The 15,566-nt window shown below is 41.3% G+C and overlaps 1 protein-coding gene across 3 annotated transcripts; it reads right to left on the bottom strand.

Moving 5' to 3' along the window:
• Positions 1–94: 94 nt before the first annotated feature.
• VMA21 (vacuolar ATPase assembly factor VMA21) lies at positions 95–12,592 on the bottom strand. Of its 3 annotated transcripts, XM_074324295.1 has the most exons (4): positions 12,015–12,218; positions 7,951–8,051; positions 4,469–4,578; positions 95–3,885 (listed from the first exon to the last, which is right to left on the bottom strand). In XM_074324295.1, the coding sequence occupies exons 2-4, from the start codon at positions 7,995–7,997 to the stop codon at positions 3,743–3,745; spliced, it is 300 nt and encodes a 99-aa protein (XP_074180396.1). In that variant the 5' UTR covers positions 7,998–8,051; positions 12,015–12,218; the 3' UTR covers positions 95–3,742. The 3 variants fall into 3 exon arrangements, with proteins under 3 accessions (XP_074180396.1, XP_074180395.1, XP_019566792.1); XM_074324294.1 differs by lacking the exons at positions 7,951–8,051; positions 12,015–12,218 and adding an exon at positions 12,311–12,592; XM_019711233.2 differs by lacking the exon at positions 7,951–8,051 and having other exon boundaries at positions 12,015–12,221.
• Positions 12,593–15,566: the final 2,974 nt, after the last annotated feature.

Raw genomic sequence — 15,566 nt, 5'->3', positions numbered from 1 at the left:
GTACATAGTCTACATGGTATAAACACAGGGGCCAACAAATGTAAAAAAACAGTTTAATAAAAGGTACTATTAATTGAATCAGGACACATCAAAGTGGCGTTATGAACATTTTTTTAATGACAACAGATGGTAAATTTATACAAATTACAGGCTAGAATACAATGACTACAAAACCCATCCAGATAACGGTTAAAAAAAAGCATCACTTAACAAAAGTAAATCTGAATCAAGTGGCTAAAGAACTCAAGCCCCCCATTTTGATAATTACACACAGCTTTCAACATAGCGCATCTAAAGCCTGCCCCTAGTCAGGGCTCTATTCAAGACTATAGCACATTCAATGACTCTAGTGACTTAAACATTCTAACACTTTTAAGCATTGATGTCAAGAGACATCTCATAACAGGTTCACTATGCAAAATTCAAACGAGAATATGTGAACGTTCTTTGCAACTGTAAGGTGCTGTGCAGATGTTGTTAGCTATTGCTATTATTACTGTTCAGTGACATTTCACTGAACTTGAGAAAAAGGAAGATTAGTCTGTGTAACTGACAAATATGACTTGTAGAACATCTTAAAAGGAATGTGGATATTACTTTCAAGTACATGTAGCAACAAAACAGGCAAGGAAAGCGTGGACAGGAGTGATGGTAAGATGAGGAATTCCAAACTCTTTTAATAAATATATGCGAGATTAAGCTATTTCAATTACATGTAGTATTTATCACTAGGTTCCCGAAGTCCCTGAAAATTATTTTCTCGGGTGACTCTTTCCCCCTGCAAAGAGGAAAAAAAAAATCCTGTCAAGTTATTCATGTGCTGCTTCTGTCCAGCTCTTGCAAAATTTATCTTAAATGTGTAAGAGTCGAGTCTGAATTAATTAAGTTGTACTTTTCTGGTGCTGGGTGCAGAGTGCTTGTCAACAGAGAAATCCGCTGCTGACCTAAGACAAGTGACAAAGTTGGTGCCATAGTCGAACCATTTATAAAAGGGACCGCACAACAAGAGTCTACAACTTCATTTGAGCATACATAAATACACATAATTTGTCCGGAGACAAGAAATACACACTAATAGAGTTAAAACAGGATTTCAATCCTTTGTTTCACGCACCTTCAGCTTTCATCTTTCCTTGGGCACACCTTATTTGTTTTCACTTGTCTCCATGGGTATTCTAGATGTATACATAAAATTTATGTGAAAATGGAAAATAAATACCAAGTAAGTTAATCAGGATCCTCTTCTGGCAAAGTTAATGAGATTTTTATGATAAAAACAGTCTAATTATTACAATATATTTCAGTTAGATTCCCATGAAACACAGGCTTCTTTAATGGAAGGTTTAAATTTCCTCAGTGACAACTCAAAATTGAGCATTGCTGCTACACGTAAAATGGTAACCATTTGAAGAGCTAATGACATCAGATGCATTCTATAGCAGACTTTTCAGTTTCCAGCACAATAGGGGAAAAAGATTATACTCTGGGGGGCAAAATGGGAGGGGAGGTGAGGTGAGGAAGGTAATGTGTTACAGTAAGTGGGGTTAAATCAGGAGCCTGTACTGACATTTCAAGTTACACTTCATAACTGAGGTTATTCTTACAACCAGTTTTCAAACAACAGTGAACATATTCCTACCTTAAAACATCTGTAAGGGCTCAATTGTAGCTTTCCTTTCTATACATCCTAAAGTATGTACACTGTGCAACAGGAAACCAGTGAGACATCTTAAAAAATAAATCTATGTCAAATATCATGTTATTTCAACAGCAGCAAACTAACGAGTTAACAGTTAAAACCCCAGGAAAAAATTAACTAATTTCAAAAGAGACCTATACTGTAATAATCCTAAATATCAACACTAGCATCCGATTCTAAATTTCAAACACTTGGTACCTTTTCCAAGAGGAAATTACAACTGCTTTTGCATGAATCCCTGGTTTAAGTAGGTGCAGAAAAATACCCATATTATTTACCCAGCAAATGGCTGAAATCAAACAAAATAATCCGACATTGGACATTAGTATTTTACAAACCGCATAAGATCCCGGAAGTACAAGAAAAACCTTGGCATTATAGAAAAAGAAACTACACGGACAACAATTCCAAGTACAACAAGGCATCTAAAAAGGGAACCATCTAGAAATTCACCACACAGCACCCCAGACTCAAATTGGGGTACTTTACAATTTTATACTAAACCTTCAGTGTTTTTTCTTTTTTAAAGAAAAACACTTAACATTTAGATTAACTGCTTAAAGACATTTAAACTATAGATAGCATTAACTATAAGCAAGAATCCAGTTCCACAACATTAAAAATAGGGGTGAACAAATTAATGACAAACACAGAAAGGGCTATCGTATTAGGAATTAGCAATAACAGGTAATTTGAACAATGATACCGACTTAAAAGAGTAAAGGTAGAATGTGGTTTTTTTTTAGAAAATGGCCACTAATCAATCACTCATGTGAAAAAAATGGAACTAGCTGTCAGGTAAAGTTGGCAGAATTCAAACTTAATCCAAACTTTTAGTGTGTGCGGAACTAGCATTAAAGAAATGTACACAGGATATAAACCAAAACAGTGCTTATCTCCCGATGGCAAAATTACAGGGAATTTAAATTTTCTTCTGTTGTAATATGCATTTTTCTGGGTGGGCTTTTAGATTGCATACAAGTAGTACCAAGTGGCTAGAAAGAACACAGACTAACGATAGTCAAGTAAAACCACAGGGTCTTTTGCTATCAGAAAGGACCTCAAGGATTATCTAACTATATGTATCTGGGATATTAAAGGCTCTGATTGAAAAGACTAGACTAGAAATCCCAAGAATACTTCCTGGGTGATAAAAACTATCTATTTTCAGGATTGTTTACACTCCCTAAGTATGCAAAAATGAACATTTAAGTGTAAATTGCCATCATATACATTATATAAAACAGTAGGAAAAACAAATTTACAGGGAATTTACACAAACCTGGTAACTAAAGCATAGCTTCATTTGAGTTGATCAACAGAGCAAAGCAGATTATTAAAGAGTTGATCTGAAAGCACAGGCTGGCCTGCAAGGAGCCTTTAGGGAGCTGGCCAGAGTCCAGGCAACTAGCTCTGCTTTGCTACTGAGATCCTTCAGTAACCAGTTTGTGTAAAATTGGTGGAACTCAGCCTAGTTTCCCCATGAAATAATATAATGAAAGATTCCTCTTGACTAGGGATTACACTTTACTTGAAATTTCTCAGTGACATTCAGATTAATCCTAGCATCCACAATTTAAGCAACTTTCCATAGGAATTTACAATCCAAAACCCTATTTGACCTGGTATGTATGTTCATGACAGTTAGGGAAAGCATTCCAATGAAAAATAAAGTTCAGACTTGCTTCACTGTGTACATCTTAATATATCCAGAGAAGTAAAACTCAAAACCCACCAAAAGACAAAGTGCTATAAAACATTTTTTGTAAAATAATCAAATTCTTCCCAGAATGATATATAATTAACATACTTATTTGTAACCAATTTAACTTTTCCAAATTCTCAGTTGCACATGAGAGGCTCATACAGTTAAAATTGATGATGCAAACCACTGTATTAGAAGGATCAAAATTTACACTAGTCAAATGTGACTCCTAAGATCGATTTTAACACGTTCTTTCAACTTTATTGGAACCATCAGTATCCCCGACGCATTACCATTTAAACAACTCAATTTAATGCTATCAAAAGGTGATGTTCACTTTAATCCTGTTTGCCTTCACGCCACTGTCGTGAGCCTTCATTCCAGGCCACATAGACAAAGAGGGCCAGCACCACGTGGACAGCGACCACTGCAACAATAGCAGCATAAAAATAGCTGTCCCTAGCGGACATCCCAAAGGCGCCTATCAAGAGAAAAAAGTTTCCATTTTATTCCACAATTTGTTCAAGTATAAGAAACAAAGCATACTAACTTTTATTAACTATATATTTATTTACTTAGTCAATTAAGTAATAGTTCAGGTGGTGATAAAACAAGTACTCATTTAAAGATCTGAATACCTTCTATAGACGACAATCATTATTTTGAATGAGAACCATAATTACCACTTCATCTAAAGACTGACATAAAAAAGGGGACTTTATTTTCTCTTCCTTCCAACGTGTGCCACCAAAGGTACACTCCCCCAAATTCCTCTTCCCATGTCAGTCACTCTTGCTTTCAAAGCATATAAAAACAAAGGGTCTGGAAGTTATTTCACAGAAAATCATAAACGAATGTGTCAAGCTGAAACAACTATGAGTTGAGTGATGAAAAAGTTCATTTCATAAAGATTCATCATGAGCAACGTGATATTTGAAAAGCAAAACAGGTGGAAGAAGCAAAGTCAAGAATACCCGGTTTACACATATAAAGAGATCATAAAAGCACAGAACCTTAACTATAGTAAAATGTCTATAAAAATAGTAAATATGGTCTAGGATTACCTTCAAAAACATAAGACTTTGTGGTGAAATATAACCCAATAGGTACAGTGATCATTAAAGCTGTGAAGAACAGGAGCGTCTTCAGGGTAGATGCTAATGAACTTTCATTTCTGGAATAAAGTAAACAAAGAGAAAATCAACAGCTGCACAAGCACTTCCAACCGTTCTTACGTCCACAAATGCTATGAATACCCACAGAGAAGACTTTGGAAACCCTGCCGCTGCCTTGGAAGCAGTGGCCAGAGGAAGAAGAGCAAAGTCAGGGACTTAAAACCGAAAGATCTTAGAGACCCAGCTGCAGGCCCATCTCCAGGAGACTTTCATTCAGATCCAGTGTGAGAGGAAGTGTGAAAGTGGTTTGTAATCTCCAAAGTGCCATGTGAATGTATACTGTAATTACAGAATTTACAATGGAGGTAACAAGGGAGAAGATACACAGAAAACAACCGGTGGCCAGCTGAACACAGTACAAACAAGTTAGGAGAATCTCCAAAGAAAAAGCAGCCTAGAACAATCTGGGTGCAGCTGAAGGAAATTTACTCCCATTTCCTTTCATTAAATAGCTATAATATAACTTAGATGGCCTTCACGTTACATGGATACATTAAAAGTTTGATGCCAAAACAATTTCTCTTCCATGAATTCTATTTGTTCACAGACTATTTTAAAACCAAGGAAATATTACAATGCAAAAAGTCATGTTGCAGAATACAATAAAACTACTCTGAAGAATGTAACCAAGCTTTTATAATTATATACTTAAAAAAAGTTAAGTCCAATAAAATGCTAGTTAAAACATTAATATAAAGATTAATACGACTTCCAGTCAAGGCAGTGGAGTAGGTAAACGCTGTGCTTACCTTCCCTCAGGATCACATCAAAATTACAACTAAACTACACAAAACCATCATTGAGAGAGACCTGAAATCTAGCTGCACCAAAGCCCTACAACTAAGGACATACAGAAGAAGCCACCCGAAGACTGGTAGGAGGGGCAGCGACGTGGAACGGGCTGGTCCCACACCCACACATGACCATTAAATATCAGGAGGGATATCTCGGTTGTGGAAGTTCCCCTGAGGAGCGAGGGGTCCCAGCACCACACCAGGATCCCCAGCCCAGGGTTCCAGTGGTGGGGAGAAAAGTCCCCATAATTTCTGGCTGTGAAAACCAGCGGAGATTATGGCTCAGTGAGACAGAAGACGGCTGGAGTTCCAGGTGTTCCTCTTAAAGGGACCACACATGAACTTACTCACTGATGGAATCACTGCTCTGAGCTCCAGTTGGAGAGGCGACAGGGACACAGAGGGGGTAGGGGGGGAAACTGAGTTGTCTGGCTTCAAGGTGAGGGCTGGAGGAGCCACGGTCTCCCAGACAGAAGAGCTGGTAGAATCCAGTTTCTTTGTTGAGCCCTCCCCTCTCCCCACCTGCAGACGCAAGTGGCCACCATATCTGAGTCTCCATCAAGCTGGCTGACACCACTGGCTCACCACGCCCTGGTGATTTTGAGCCCCAACTTTCGGGCACAACCAAGCTGCAAGTGGGTTTTTCGTACAAACCGCATGCCTTGGCTCACGCTGACTTTCCTAAGGTCTCTCAAAGGTTTGCGGAATGCAGACAAGCAGCATCTGGCTTGAGCATGTCCTATACCTTTGGTTGAGCAACCCTAAGCCCGGCACTACTGGCAGCCGGCCGTGGTTCACAGCTTGGCCTCTCGAAGCACTTCCAAGCACGGCACAGGCGGCGACCATCTGTAGATTTCTTTATGGCTCCTGCCAGGTGGCCCTGAGTAGAGCATGGGCTGCGGCTGAACTTGACCTGCAGCAGGTCCCCTCCCAGGTGGTCCTGGGGTTGGAGATCCCAGTGGCCAGCACCAAAATGAGCTAGAGCATTAGCCAGCCACCACCAAGGACAACACACCCAAGGGACAGATTAGGCAGGCCCCAGAATCCTGCTGAGGCAGATCCTGCTCTGTAGGGTCAGCCCCTGCACAACTACTCCTCCACTGTAGTCACAGCCAGTCCTCACAACCAGTGAGCCCAAGGGTCAATACCTCCCGCTGACATGCAAACAGCAACCAAGGCTCAGCTACAAGAGGAAGGCACACACACATCACACAAGGGACACAACCGGAGTGCGCAGCTCAGGTGACCAGAAAGACTGCACCACTGAGCCCCACAGCACCCCTACTACATAAGACCACTCTACTAAGACCAGGAGGCATAACAGCCCTACCTAATACATAGAGAAACACAGGGAGGCAGCCAAAATGAGGAGACAAACATGTCCCAAATAAAAGGACAGAACAAAGCTCTAGAAAAAGAATTAAACAAAATGGAGACAAGCAATCTACCAGACAGAGTTCCAAACACTGGTTATAAGGATGCTCAGTGCTCTCAGGGAGAACTTCAACAAAGAGACAGGAAACATAAAAAAGAACCAGTCAGAAATAAAGAATACAATAACTGAAATGAAGATTATATTATAGGGAATCAACAGATTAGATGAAGCAGAGGATCGAATCAGTGATTTAGAAGGTAGCAAAAACACCCAATCAGAACAGCAAAAAGAACAAAGAATCCAAAAAAAAAAACAAAAAAAGAGGAGAGTTTTAAGGGACCTCTGCAACAACATCACGCATAACAACATTCGCATTATAGGGGTACCAAAAGGAAAAGAGAGCAAGGAAATGAAAACCTATTTGAAGAAAAAATGATGGAAAACTTCCCTAATCTGGCAAAGGAAATAGATATAGAAGCCCAGAAAGCGCAGAGAGTCACAAACAAGATGAAGTCAAAGAGGGCAACACCAAGACAACATCATAATTAAAATGCCAAAGGTTAAAGACAGAGAGAGAATCCTAAAAGCAGCAAGAGAAAAGCAGTTAGTTACCCACAAGGGAGCCCCCCATAAGAATGTCAGCTGATTTTCCAACAGAAACTTTGCAGGCCAGAAGGGAGTGGCAGGAAATATTCAATGTGATGAAAAGCAAGGATGTACAACCAAGATTACTCTACCCAGCAAGTCTGTCATTTAGAATTAAAGGACAGATAGGAGCTTCCCAGACAAGAAAAGGCTGAAGGAGTTCAACACCATCAAACCAGTATTACAAGGACTCTTAGAGGGACTTCTTTAACACACACACACACACACACACACACCCCAAAAATATGAATAATAAAAAGGCAATAAGTACATACCTATCAACAACTACTTTCAATGGAAATGGATTAAGTGCTCCAATCAAAAGACAGGAGAGCTGAATGGATAAGAAAACAAGGCCTTTACATATGCTGCTTACAAGAGACTCACTTCAGATTGAAAGACAGATATAGACTGAAAGGGACGGAAAAAGACATTTCATGAAAATTAAAAATAAACAGCTGGGGTAGCAATACTTATACCAGACAAAATAAACTTTAAAACAAAGACTATAATATGAGACAAAAAAGGACCTAGTAATCCCACTTCTAGGTATTTACCTGGAGAAACCCAAAATGCTACTTTGTGGGTACGTGCTCATCCACATTTTCACCGAAGCATTATTTACAATAGCCAAGATATGAAGGCAACATGGGTGTCCCTGACTGGATAAAAAAGAGGTGGTACATATATATAGTGGTATATTACTCAGCCATAAAAAAGAATGAAATCTTGCCATCTATGACAACATGGATGGACATAGAGGGTATTATGTTGAGTGCAGTAAGTCAGACAGCAAAAGACAAATGTCATATGATTTCACTTATAAGTGGAATCTACAGAACAAAATAAACAAACAAAACAGAAACAAACTTGGGGTGGCGGTTGGCTCAGTTGGTTAGAGCATAGTGCTAATAACACCAAGGTTGCTGGTTGGATCCCCGCATGGGCCACTGTGAGCTGCGCCCTCCTTAAAAATAACAAAGCAACAACAACAACAACAAAAACAGAAACAAACTCATAGATTCAGAGAATAGTCTGATGGTTGCCAGATGGGAGGGGGGTTGGGAATGGGTGAAAAAGGGGAAGGGATTAAGAAGTACAAATTGGTTGTTACACAGTAGTCGTGGGGATGTAAAGTACAGCATAAGGGATATAGTCCATAATATTGTAATAACTATGCGTGGTGTCAGGTGGGTACTAGATCTATCAGGGTGGCAGATGGGAAGGGGGTTGGAAGCAGGGTGAAAAAGGTGAAGGGATTAAGAAATACATATTGGTAGTTATAAAATAGTCATGGGTATGTAAAGATAGGGAATATAATCAATGTGGTAATAACTATGTAAAATGCCAGGTGGGTACTCGTAGGGGGATCACTTCATAAGTTATATAAGTGTCTTGCAACACACACAGAAAGATTAATATAATAGCACAAACTGGGTAACATAAAAATGTCCAATAGGAAAATGATTTCACAAATCATGTACATCAATTTATGGAGACCTTAAAAAGAATTTTGATGACTGTTCAGAAAAATATTCATGTGACAAATGAACAAGTCAAATTACAATGTATTATGTCAGGGGGCTGCAAAACAAGGCCTCAGGGCGCAGAGCCTGTTTCTGTAAATAAAGTATAATTGCAAGACAGCCACACCCATTTGTTTATGTATCATCTAAGACTGCTTTGGAGCTACAAAGGCAGAGCTGAGTAGTAGACCGTATGGCCTGCAAAACTGAAAATATTTACTATCTGACCCTTTCCTTAAAAACTCTGCTAAGCCCTGATGTAAATAAACTATTCCAATTGTGTGCATAAAATTGTTGTCCGTTTTCAAAATATTAGCATTTGTCCTATGCATTGTTACAAATGAGCAACACTACTGAAAGTGAAACTGCAGTAAGCTTCCAGCAAGCCTGAACATATACATACCTCATACACACACCTGATACATTTTAAAAGCCGAACCCTACAGCTTTAATCATTAGTTTAAGATTCTTTTTTCCCCTTAAATCTAACCATCCTCAGACTTCCTTAACACACTTCTAACTTTATTCTCATAGTCAACACTTGAACTTAACTCTCTTTCCCATAATCCTCAGCTAGAGGCTCCAGTTTTTATCTATATCTTTAGGAAAGAGACAGCCCAGCTTTCAAGGTCCCCCCAAAACAGCCTCTCCTCCAGGAACCTTTCCTGATTACACCCTGGAAAGTCATTGCTCTGGGATCCAATCACACTTCGTTCATACATGTTATTACAGGACTTCATGTGACAGCTTCCTTCTTAGATAGTCCTGCACATCTCCGTATCCCTAGAAAACCCAAGCAAAGGAGTTCTTATAACTGTGAACACAATTCGCTGGGGGGTTTCTGGCAGCCCAAAAAGGAAGGGCACATCTCAAGTTTATACCAATTATCTGCAGTTTTTTGACCGTGCAATCCATCTTTAAATAAAAGTTTTGAGCACATAACCCCCATATAGGCATTTTGATGATTTTAAATAAATTATCTATACACATATTACAATACATTCTTTAAAATATAAAACATATGCAAAAATACTTAAAAGGTTAAAAATAAATGTATGTATAAGTTCTAATATTTTCTCTCCATATTTCAATGGATCACCTTTTAACATTTAACATTTTAGCATTTAAACTTTGGTGATCACTGACCTATACAGTTCTCATCTAATATACATGAGCCCCCTTAAACTGTTGTCTTGTAGTAAGTTTTTAGAGGAATTTAGTATGTAATCTTCATGAAGAATGTGAGTGTCTGCGTAGTTCTATAAAAAGTCCGTATTTGGCCACTTCTTCTGTGGATCCCCACAAAAAAACTTGACTTTCAGGGTGTTTCCATGGGTGAAGAATGTGTTTTAGGGACGTAAAGTTCAGATTATTTAACTTGATAAAGAAATAAAGCTTGAGAATCTAGAGAAAGGGCGGGTTAACTGGTTCTCTTGTTCTTTAGGGTTCCCTCCCTTGAATATCTATTCTCTGGCCTGGCTTTGACAAAAGTTTATTATTAAAGAAAGTATAATACCATAAAAATATTTTAAAGCAAACAAATCATTTCTGATCCCACAACCCAAACATAATCTTTTCTGCATGTTAATTTCTAACCCCTCACACTCTACATAGGACATATCTTAACAATTTGTATTTATGTTCAACTCCTTCTCATTTCTCTTCACCTTAAGCTCTGAAAATTTGACTTTTATTCTGGGTTGTGACCTCATAAATATGGGACTATAAGTATAAAGTTAAGCATACCTACTTCTGAAAACTAGCCAACTTCCTCTAGTGTTTATAGGACATTTTCTCCTTGGCCTCCAGCCACAGCCCACTGCAGCTGGCAGTTCTGCTCGCACAAGCCAGCTTGGGTACAACCAGTGATTTATTCTAAAACAAAGCAACTGACGGCATTCAATTGATTTCTAGTATGCGTCTATGATTGGGTGTTACTGTGACTTGTTAGAAATGAAGAACGGGGAAGTCCAGAATTAAAGCTGGCCTCACACAAAAGAAATAATTCAGGATCAACCGTACTGTGCCCCACTCTTAAAACCACCCAGAGTTTACCCACTTCGTATAAACTTCTACAGCAAACACTAAGCATATCTGCTTACCACGTTCCCTTTTGTGGCAAAGATTTCCACTCCAAGTAGATTTCACTGCAAATTCCACCAGGAAACCCAAAAATCAGTCTAGGAGGGCTAGACTGTATTTTAAGTGTACTTAGTGAAAACACCTGTTGCAATCCTCACTCGTAAACAGTAATTAAAACAAAACAAAAAACCTATGCTGACATTGTGAGAGAGAGAAAAAGAGCACAAGCTCCAAAGATCACGGGTTTTGGAGTCAGTGGACTTGGTCAAATGCCAGCTTCAGCACTTACTGTGTGGCCTGTGATATTAGGCAAGTCACTTATCCTGAGTCAACTTCATCTTCCTTGAAATCAGGAAACTAAGCACTTTTCTTAATTCTGGTAACGTCTGAAACAAAGTGCCTAAATTGAGCTTGGCTCACAGTGGTTCATCACCGAATGGTAGCTAAATCCCTTCCCAACCTCTTGCCTACCGAGGTATCCTTGACTAGGCTAATTGGCCAGAAGCTGCTCTCTCCTGATTCCTTATGCTCAGCCACCAGGCCCCATCCTACTGACTCCCGAAGGCAAGCAATCTCATACCAGGGAGACAGCCCCTACTCCCTTCCATTTGTTCATTCATACAGCAAACACTTATTAAACCCCGACGATGAAGGCCCTGTAGGGGACACGGAGACGGAGACGGCCAGGTTCCTGTCCTCAGGGAGCTCACCCCGCAGTGAAGACTGCTGACAGCAAATCCTAATACAGACAGCGAGAGGAAGTGCTAGGACAGAAGAATGAGCTGTAGGTCCGCCAAGCTATTTACCATGACCCCCAGGTCCCTTGATCCGGAGCAAAGGGCCAGGAACCTGGTGTGCTGACGCCGTAGGTCCCATTTTGCTTCACCGCTCGCCCACCACACTGGTCGAGACCTCACGCCCATCGCACGCCTTCCCTCACGCACCGCTCCAGACTTGGCCGCCCCGTCTCGCGGTCCCGGCCCCTGCCCGGCCCAGGCCCTTCTCGGGACTACCTGACGTCGGGCGGCTGCAACGCGTTCAGCGCCGCTTTATCAAGGCGCTCCATGGCGTCGCCGCCCGCAGCAGGTCCTCGGAGGCTGGCTAGGTTCGGCGACCACGCTCAGTTGGCTCGACGGGCGACCGGTCGGGACAGGCCACGCCGGAAGTGCCGGCAAACGCCGGCGAACGCCGGGCGATGGAACGCAGCACGCAGGCGCGGCGCGCCGCAGTGACACTAGCTGTCGCAGGCGCAGGCGCGGCGCGCCGTGGTGACGTAACTGTGGCGGGCACGGGCGTTCACGTGACTTACCGGCTGGGGCAGCGCGGCATGCGTTCTGGCAGGGGCCTCCTGCGCTCTAGGAGTATCCCGGGCGAGTTGCCTAGCCATTCCACGTTGAGCCGGGACTTGCCTCGCAGCATGGTTTTTCAGAGTGGTTGGTGGTGCTGCTGCCGCCCCCCGAGTACAGGCGAATACCTTCTGTCCCTGTCCCAGCACCTGTCGTCGAGCTGTGGTTGCGAGGCGACCGGAGCAGTTGAGCCCAGAGGAAGGACGACCAGGCAGACGAATGTGGTGCTAGGCAACCAGGCGGTTTCCTACGACAACAACAACAGAAAAAGCAGTGCATATTATTACCCAGCCCTTGAGCAAATGCGTCATTAATTATGTCCGCAGTGAATGTCCAGCCTTGGGAAGCAGGGAGGAGTTAGTTTAACACTCACCGGAGCCCCGTAAAGCTAAAGAATGTCAGGGCTGAAAGAGCCCTTGCTGAGAATGACTTCCCAGCTCGATGCCGGTGACCCCAACTTCCACTTAAAGTTAAAAACATATTTTGCAGCTGCTCAGAAAGCCACCAATGAGACAACAGGGACTCAAATAGTAAGGGACAGATGGGCCTTCTGGGCCTGCACAACCCAAGAGGTATAAACAAAAAGGGTGCGTAAGCCTAGGGTCATGCTTGTCAAAATTAGGTTGTCACTGGCTGCTAATAGGACAGCCCTTACATGGTCAACTCCTGGAAAGGGCCACTGACCACATATCTATTTTCTGCACCACATGGACGCAAAGACCACATCTGAAATCATGACTAAACCAGCAGCTTATTGTGGTGTTAAGGGCTCTAGACTGGGCAGCAGGAAGCCTGGATTTGAGTTCAAACTTAATAATCCCTTTCTGGGCCTCATCTAGACCCTTAGAGGGATAAGAACCACCTACTGTTTCCCCAAAAATAAGACCTAGCTCACCATCAACTCTAATGCATCTTTTGGAGCAAAAATTAATGTAAGACCCAGTCTTATATAAGTATTATATTATAGTAAAACAAGACCCAGTCTTATATTAATTTTTGCTCTAAAAGACTCATTCTAGCTGATGGTCCGGCTAGGTCTTGTTTTCGGGGAAACACAGTAATGCCAGAACTATGGCAGAATTCGAGAAACTCTGAAACTGGGGTTGGCAAACTGTGGCCAGTCGGCCAAATACATACAGCCAGCCTGCCTAGCCACCCGTTTTTCCATAGCCCATGAGTTAAGAATGGTTTTTCCATTTTTAAATGTGTGGGGTTTTTTTAAATAAAAGAACAGGACATTGCCTCACATGAAAATTATGTGAAATTCAGATTTCAGTGTCCATAAATAAAATTTTATGGGAACTCAGTCATGCTTATTTGTATCGTTTACAGCTGCTTTCACACTACAACGGCAACAGTGTTGAGTAGTTGTGAAAAAGACTCTACGGTCCACAAAGCCTAGAATGTTCACTATCTGGCCCTTGGCAGGAAATGTTTGCTGACCTCTGCTCTAGCTAATCACCCTGTAATAATGTCCCTGAACCCCCAGGGATCCATGATGTAGCCAACGGGAACTCTGAGAACAAGTTTCAATATTTTTTTTTAAATGAATTGGATGTATTTACTTGCTATAAAGGATCAACATCTACTTAAAACATCACCTTTCTTTGATTTTTGGCACTAATTATTTACATTAATGAGGTAATCCAGGTTATCACGAGAAAATACACATATTACTAAACCAAAATAAACCATCGAATAGTTGGCTGGCTAAATCTTTTAAAGCATAGAATGAACACAAGAGGAGGGACCTTTGCTTTGCGACTTTGTATATCTCCAATGCCTAGAATAAGGGCCTAATACATAGTAGGTGCTCAGTAAATATTTGTTAATCAATGTGGACAAAAAGCAAAAGGGTTCTTGGTACAGAAAAGATTGGGAACCACTGATGCAGTTGTATTAGCTTGCTAGGGCTACCTTAACAAACTACTATAAACTGAGTGGCTTAAACAACACAAATGTATTATCACACAGTTCTGAAGGCTAGAAGTCTGAGATCCAGATGTTTGCAGAATTGGTTCCTTCTGAGGATGGTGAGGGAGAATCTGTTCTGTGCCTCTCACCTAGCTTCGAGTGATTTGCTGCCAATCTTGGGTGAACCTTGATTTATAGAAGTATCCCCGTTCTCTGCATTTCTCTCACCATTGTGCACTCCCTGTGTCTGTATCTGTACCCAGATTTCTCCTTTTTTACAAGATGCCAATCATTGGATTAGGGGCCTACCCTATTCCAGCATGCCCTCATCTTAACTAATTACATCTATAATGACCCTATTTCTAAATAAGGTCACATTCTGAGGTACTGGGGGTTAGGAGTTCAACGTAGGACACAATTCAGTCCATAACGGTAGTCTAAACTCCTCCTTGTACAGATGAGGAAACCGTGTCCTGGAAAAGGAAGGGACTTGCCAGAAATCACACACTGACCTAGGGGGGGCCTACCTCATCCCCAGGCTAACAGTTTGATACTCTCACATTAGCAGCTTGTGTGGCAAGTTTGGTGATAATTTAGACAGGAACCATTCATAAATGAAATCTGACATGGGTCAAAATGCCTGGCTAATCTCATTTATATATTAGTGTTTGGTTTTTTAAATAAAGTAAAGCTCTCATATCTCTTTTTCTTGCTGACTTCTACACTACCCACATTTACTGTGAGCTCACAGAGGTGGAGATAGAACCTTTAGAGTAAGTTCAGAAGCTGTTAAGAAAAAGAAAGAAATTAGCCAGCACTCTAACCCCTCAACAAAGTCCTGAAACCTCCTACCTGCAGCAGCTGCTAAAGAACTACAGGCCAGTGAAACCCAAACAGAGCCGTTGCCATGGGAATGAAATGGCATGTCAGGCAACCTTAAGTGGTGCCTCCCTTCCTCCTTTGAGAATCAGAAAATGATTCTCAGACAGAAAGAGCCCCGGTCTGGCCCTTTCATTTTAGATGAGAAAACTGAAAGTTAAGGATGGGAAGTGACTTGCCCCAAATTCACTAGATCAATGACAGGATTCAAGAATTTAGAGTTCCTAACTCAGTCTAGTGTTTTCTTCACTGTATTGCTTTAAACCTCAGTACTATAAACCCAATGACATGGAAAGTGTACACTCAAAGCCGAGTTTGGCAACACCCCCAATTTGCATTACTGATTCACAAAACCATAAATCCCCCACCCCCTGGTCTCCCTCTGGGTGGCTGGCCACGGGATTGGATGGGAACGGTCATGCTTGA

The sequence above is a fragment of the Rhinolophus sinicus genome, chromosome X (genome assembly GCF_036562045.2).
Source record: "Rhinolophus sinicus isolate RSC01 chromosome X, ASM3656204v1, whole genome shotgun sequence".
Classification (NCBI taxonomy): Eukaryota; Metazoa; Chordata; class Mammalia; order Chiroptera; family Rhinolophidae; genus Rhinolophus; species Rhinolophus sinicus.
Note: the sequence above shows the minus strand (reverse complement) of the source record. Positions and strands in the feature narration are given on the sequence as shown.

Bases quoted from the DNA above. Each gene is read 5' to 3' on its own strand.
- VMA21 (XM_074324294.1), bottom strand. From the start codon at position 12,420: ATGCTGCGAGGCAAGTCCCGGCTCAACGTGGAATGGCTAGGCAACTCG. The intron at 4,579-12,310 runs GTAAGTCACGTG...ACTTTATTCCAG, and splicing joins ATGCCGCGCTGCCCCAGCCG to AAATGAAAGTTCATTAGCAT. The intron at 3,886-4,468 runs GTAATCCTAGAC...TTCTCTTGATAG, and splicing joins AAAGTCTTATGTTTTTGAAG to GCGCCTTTGGGATGTCCGCT.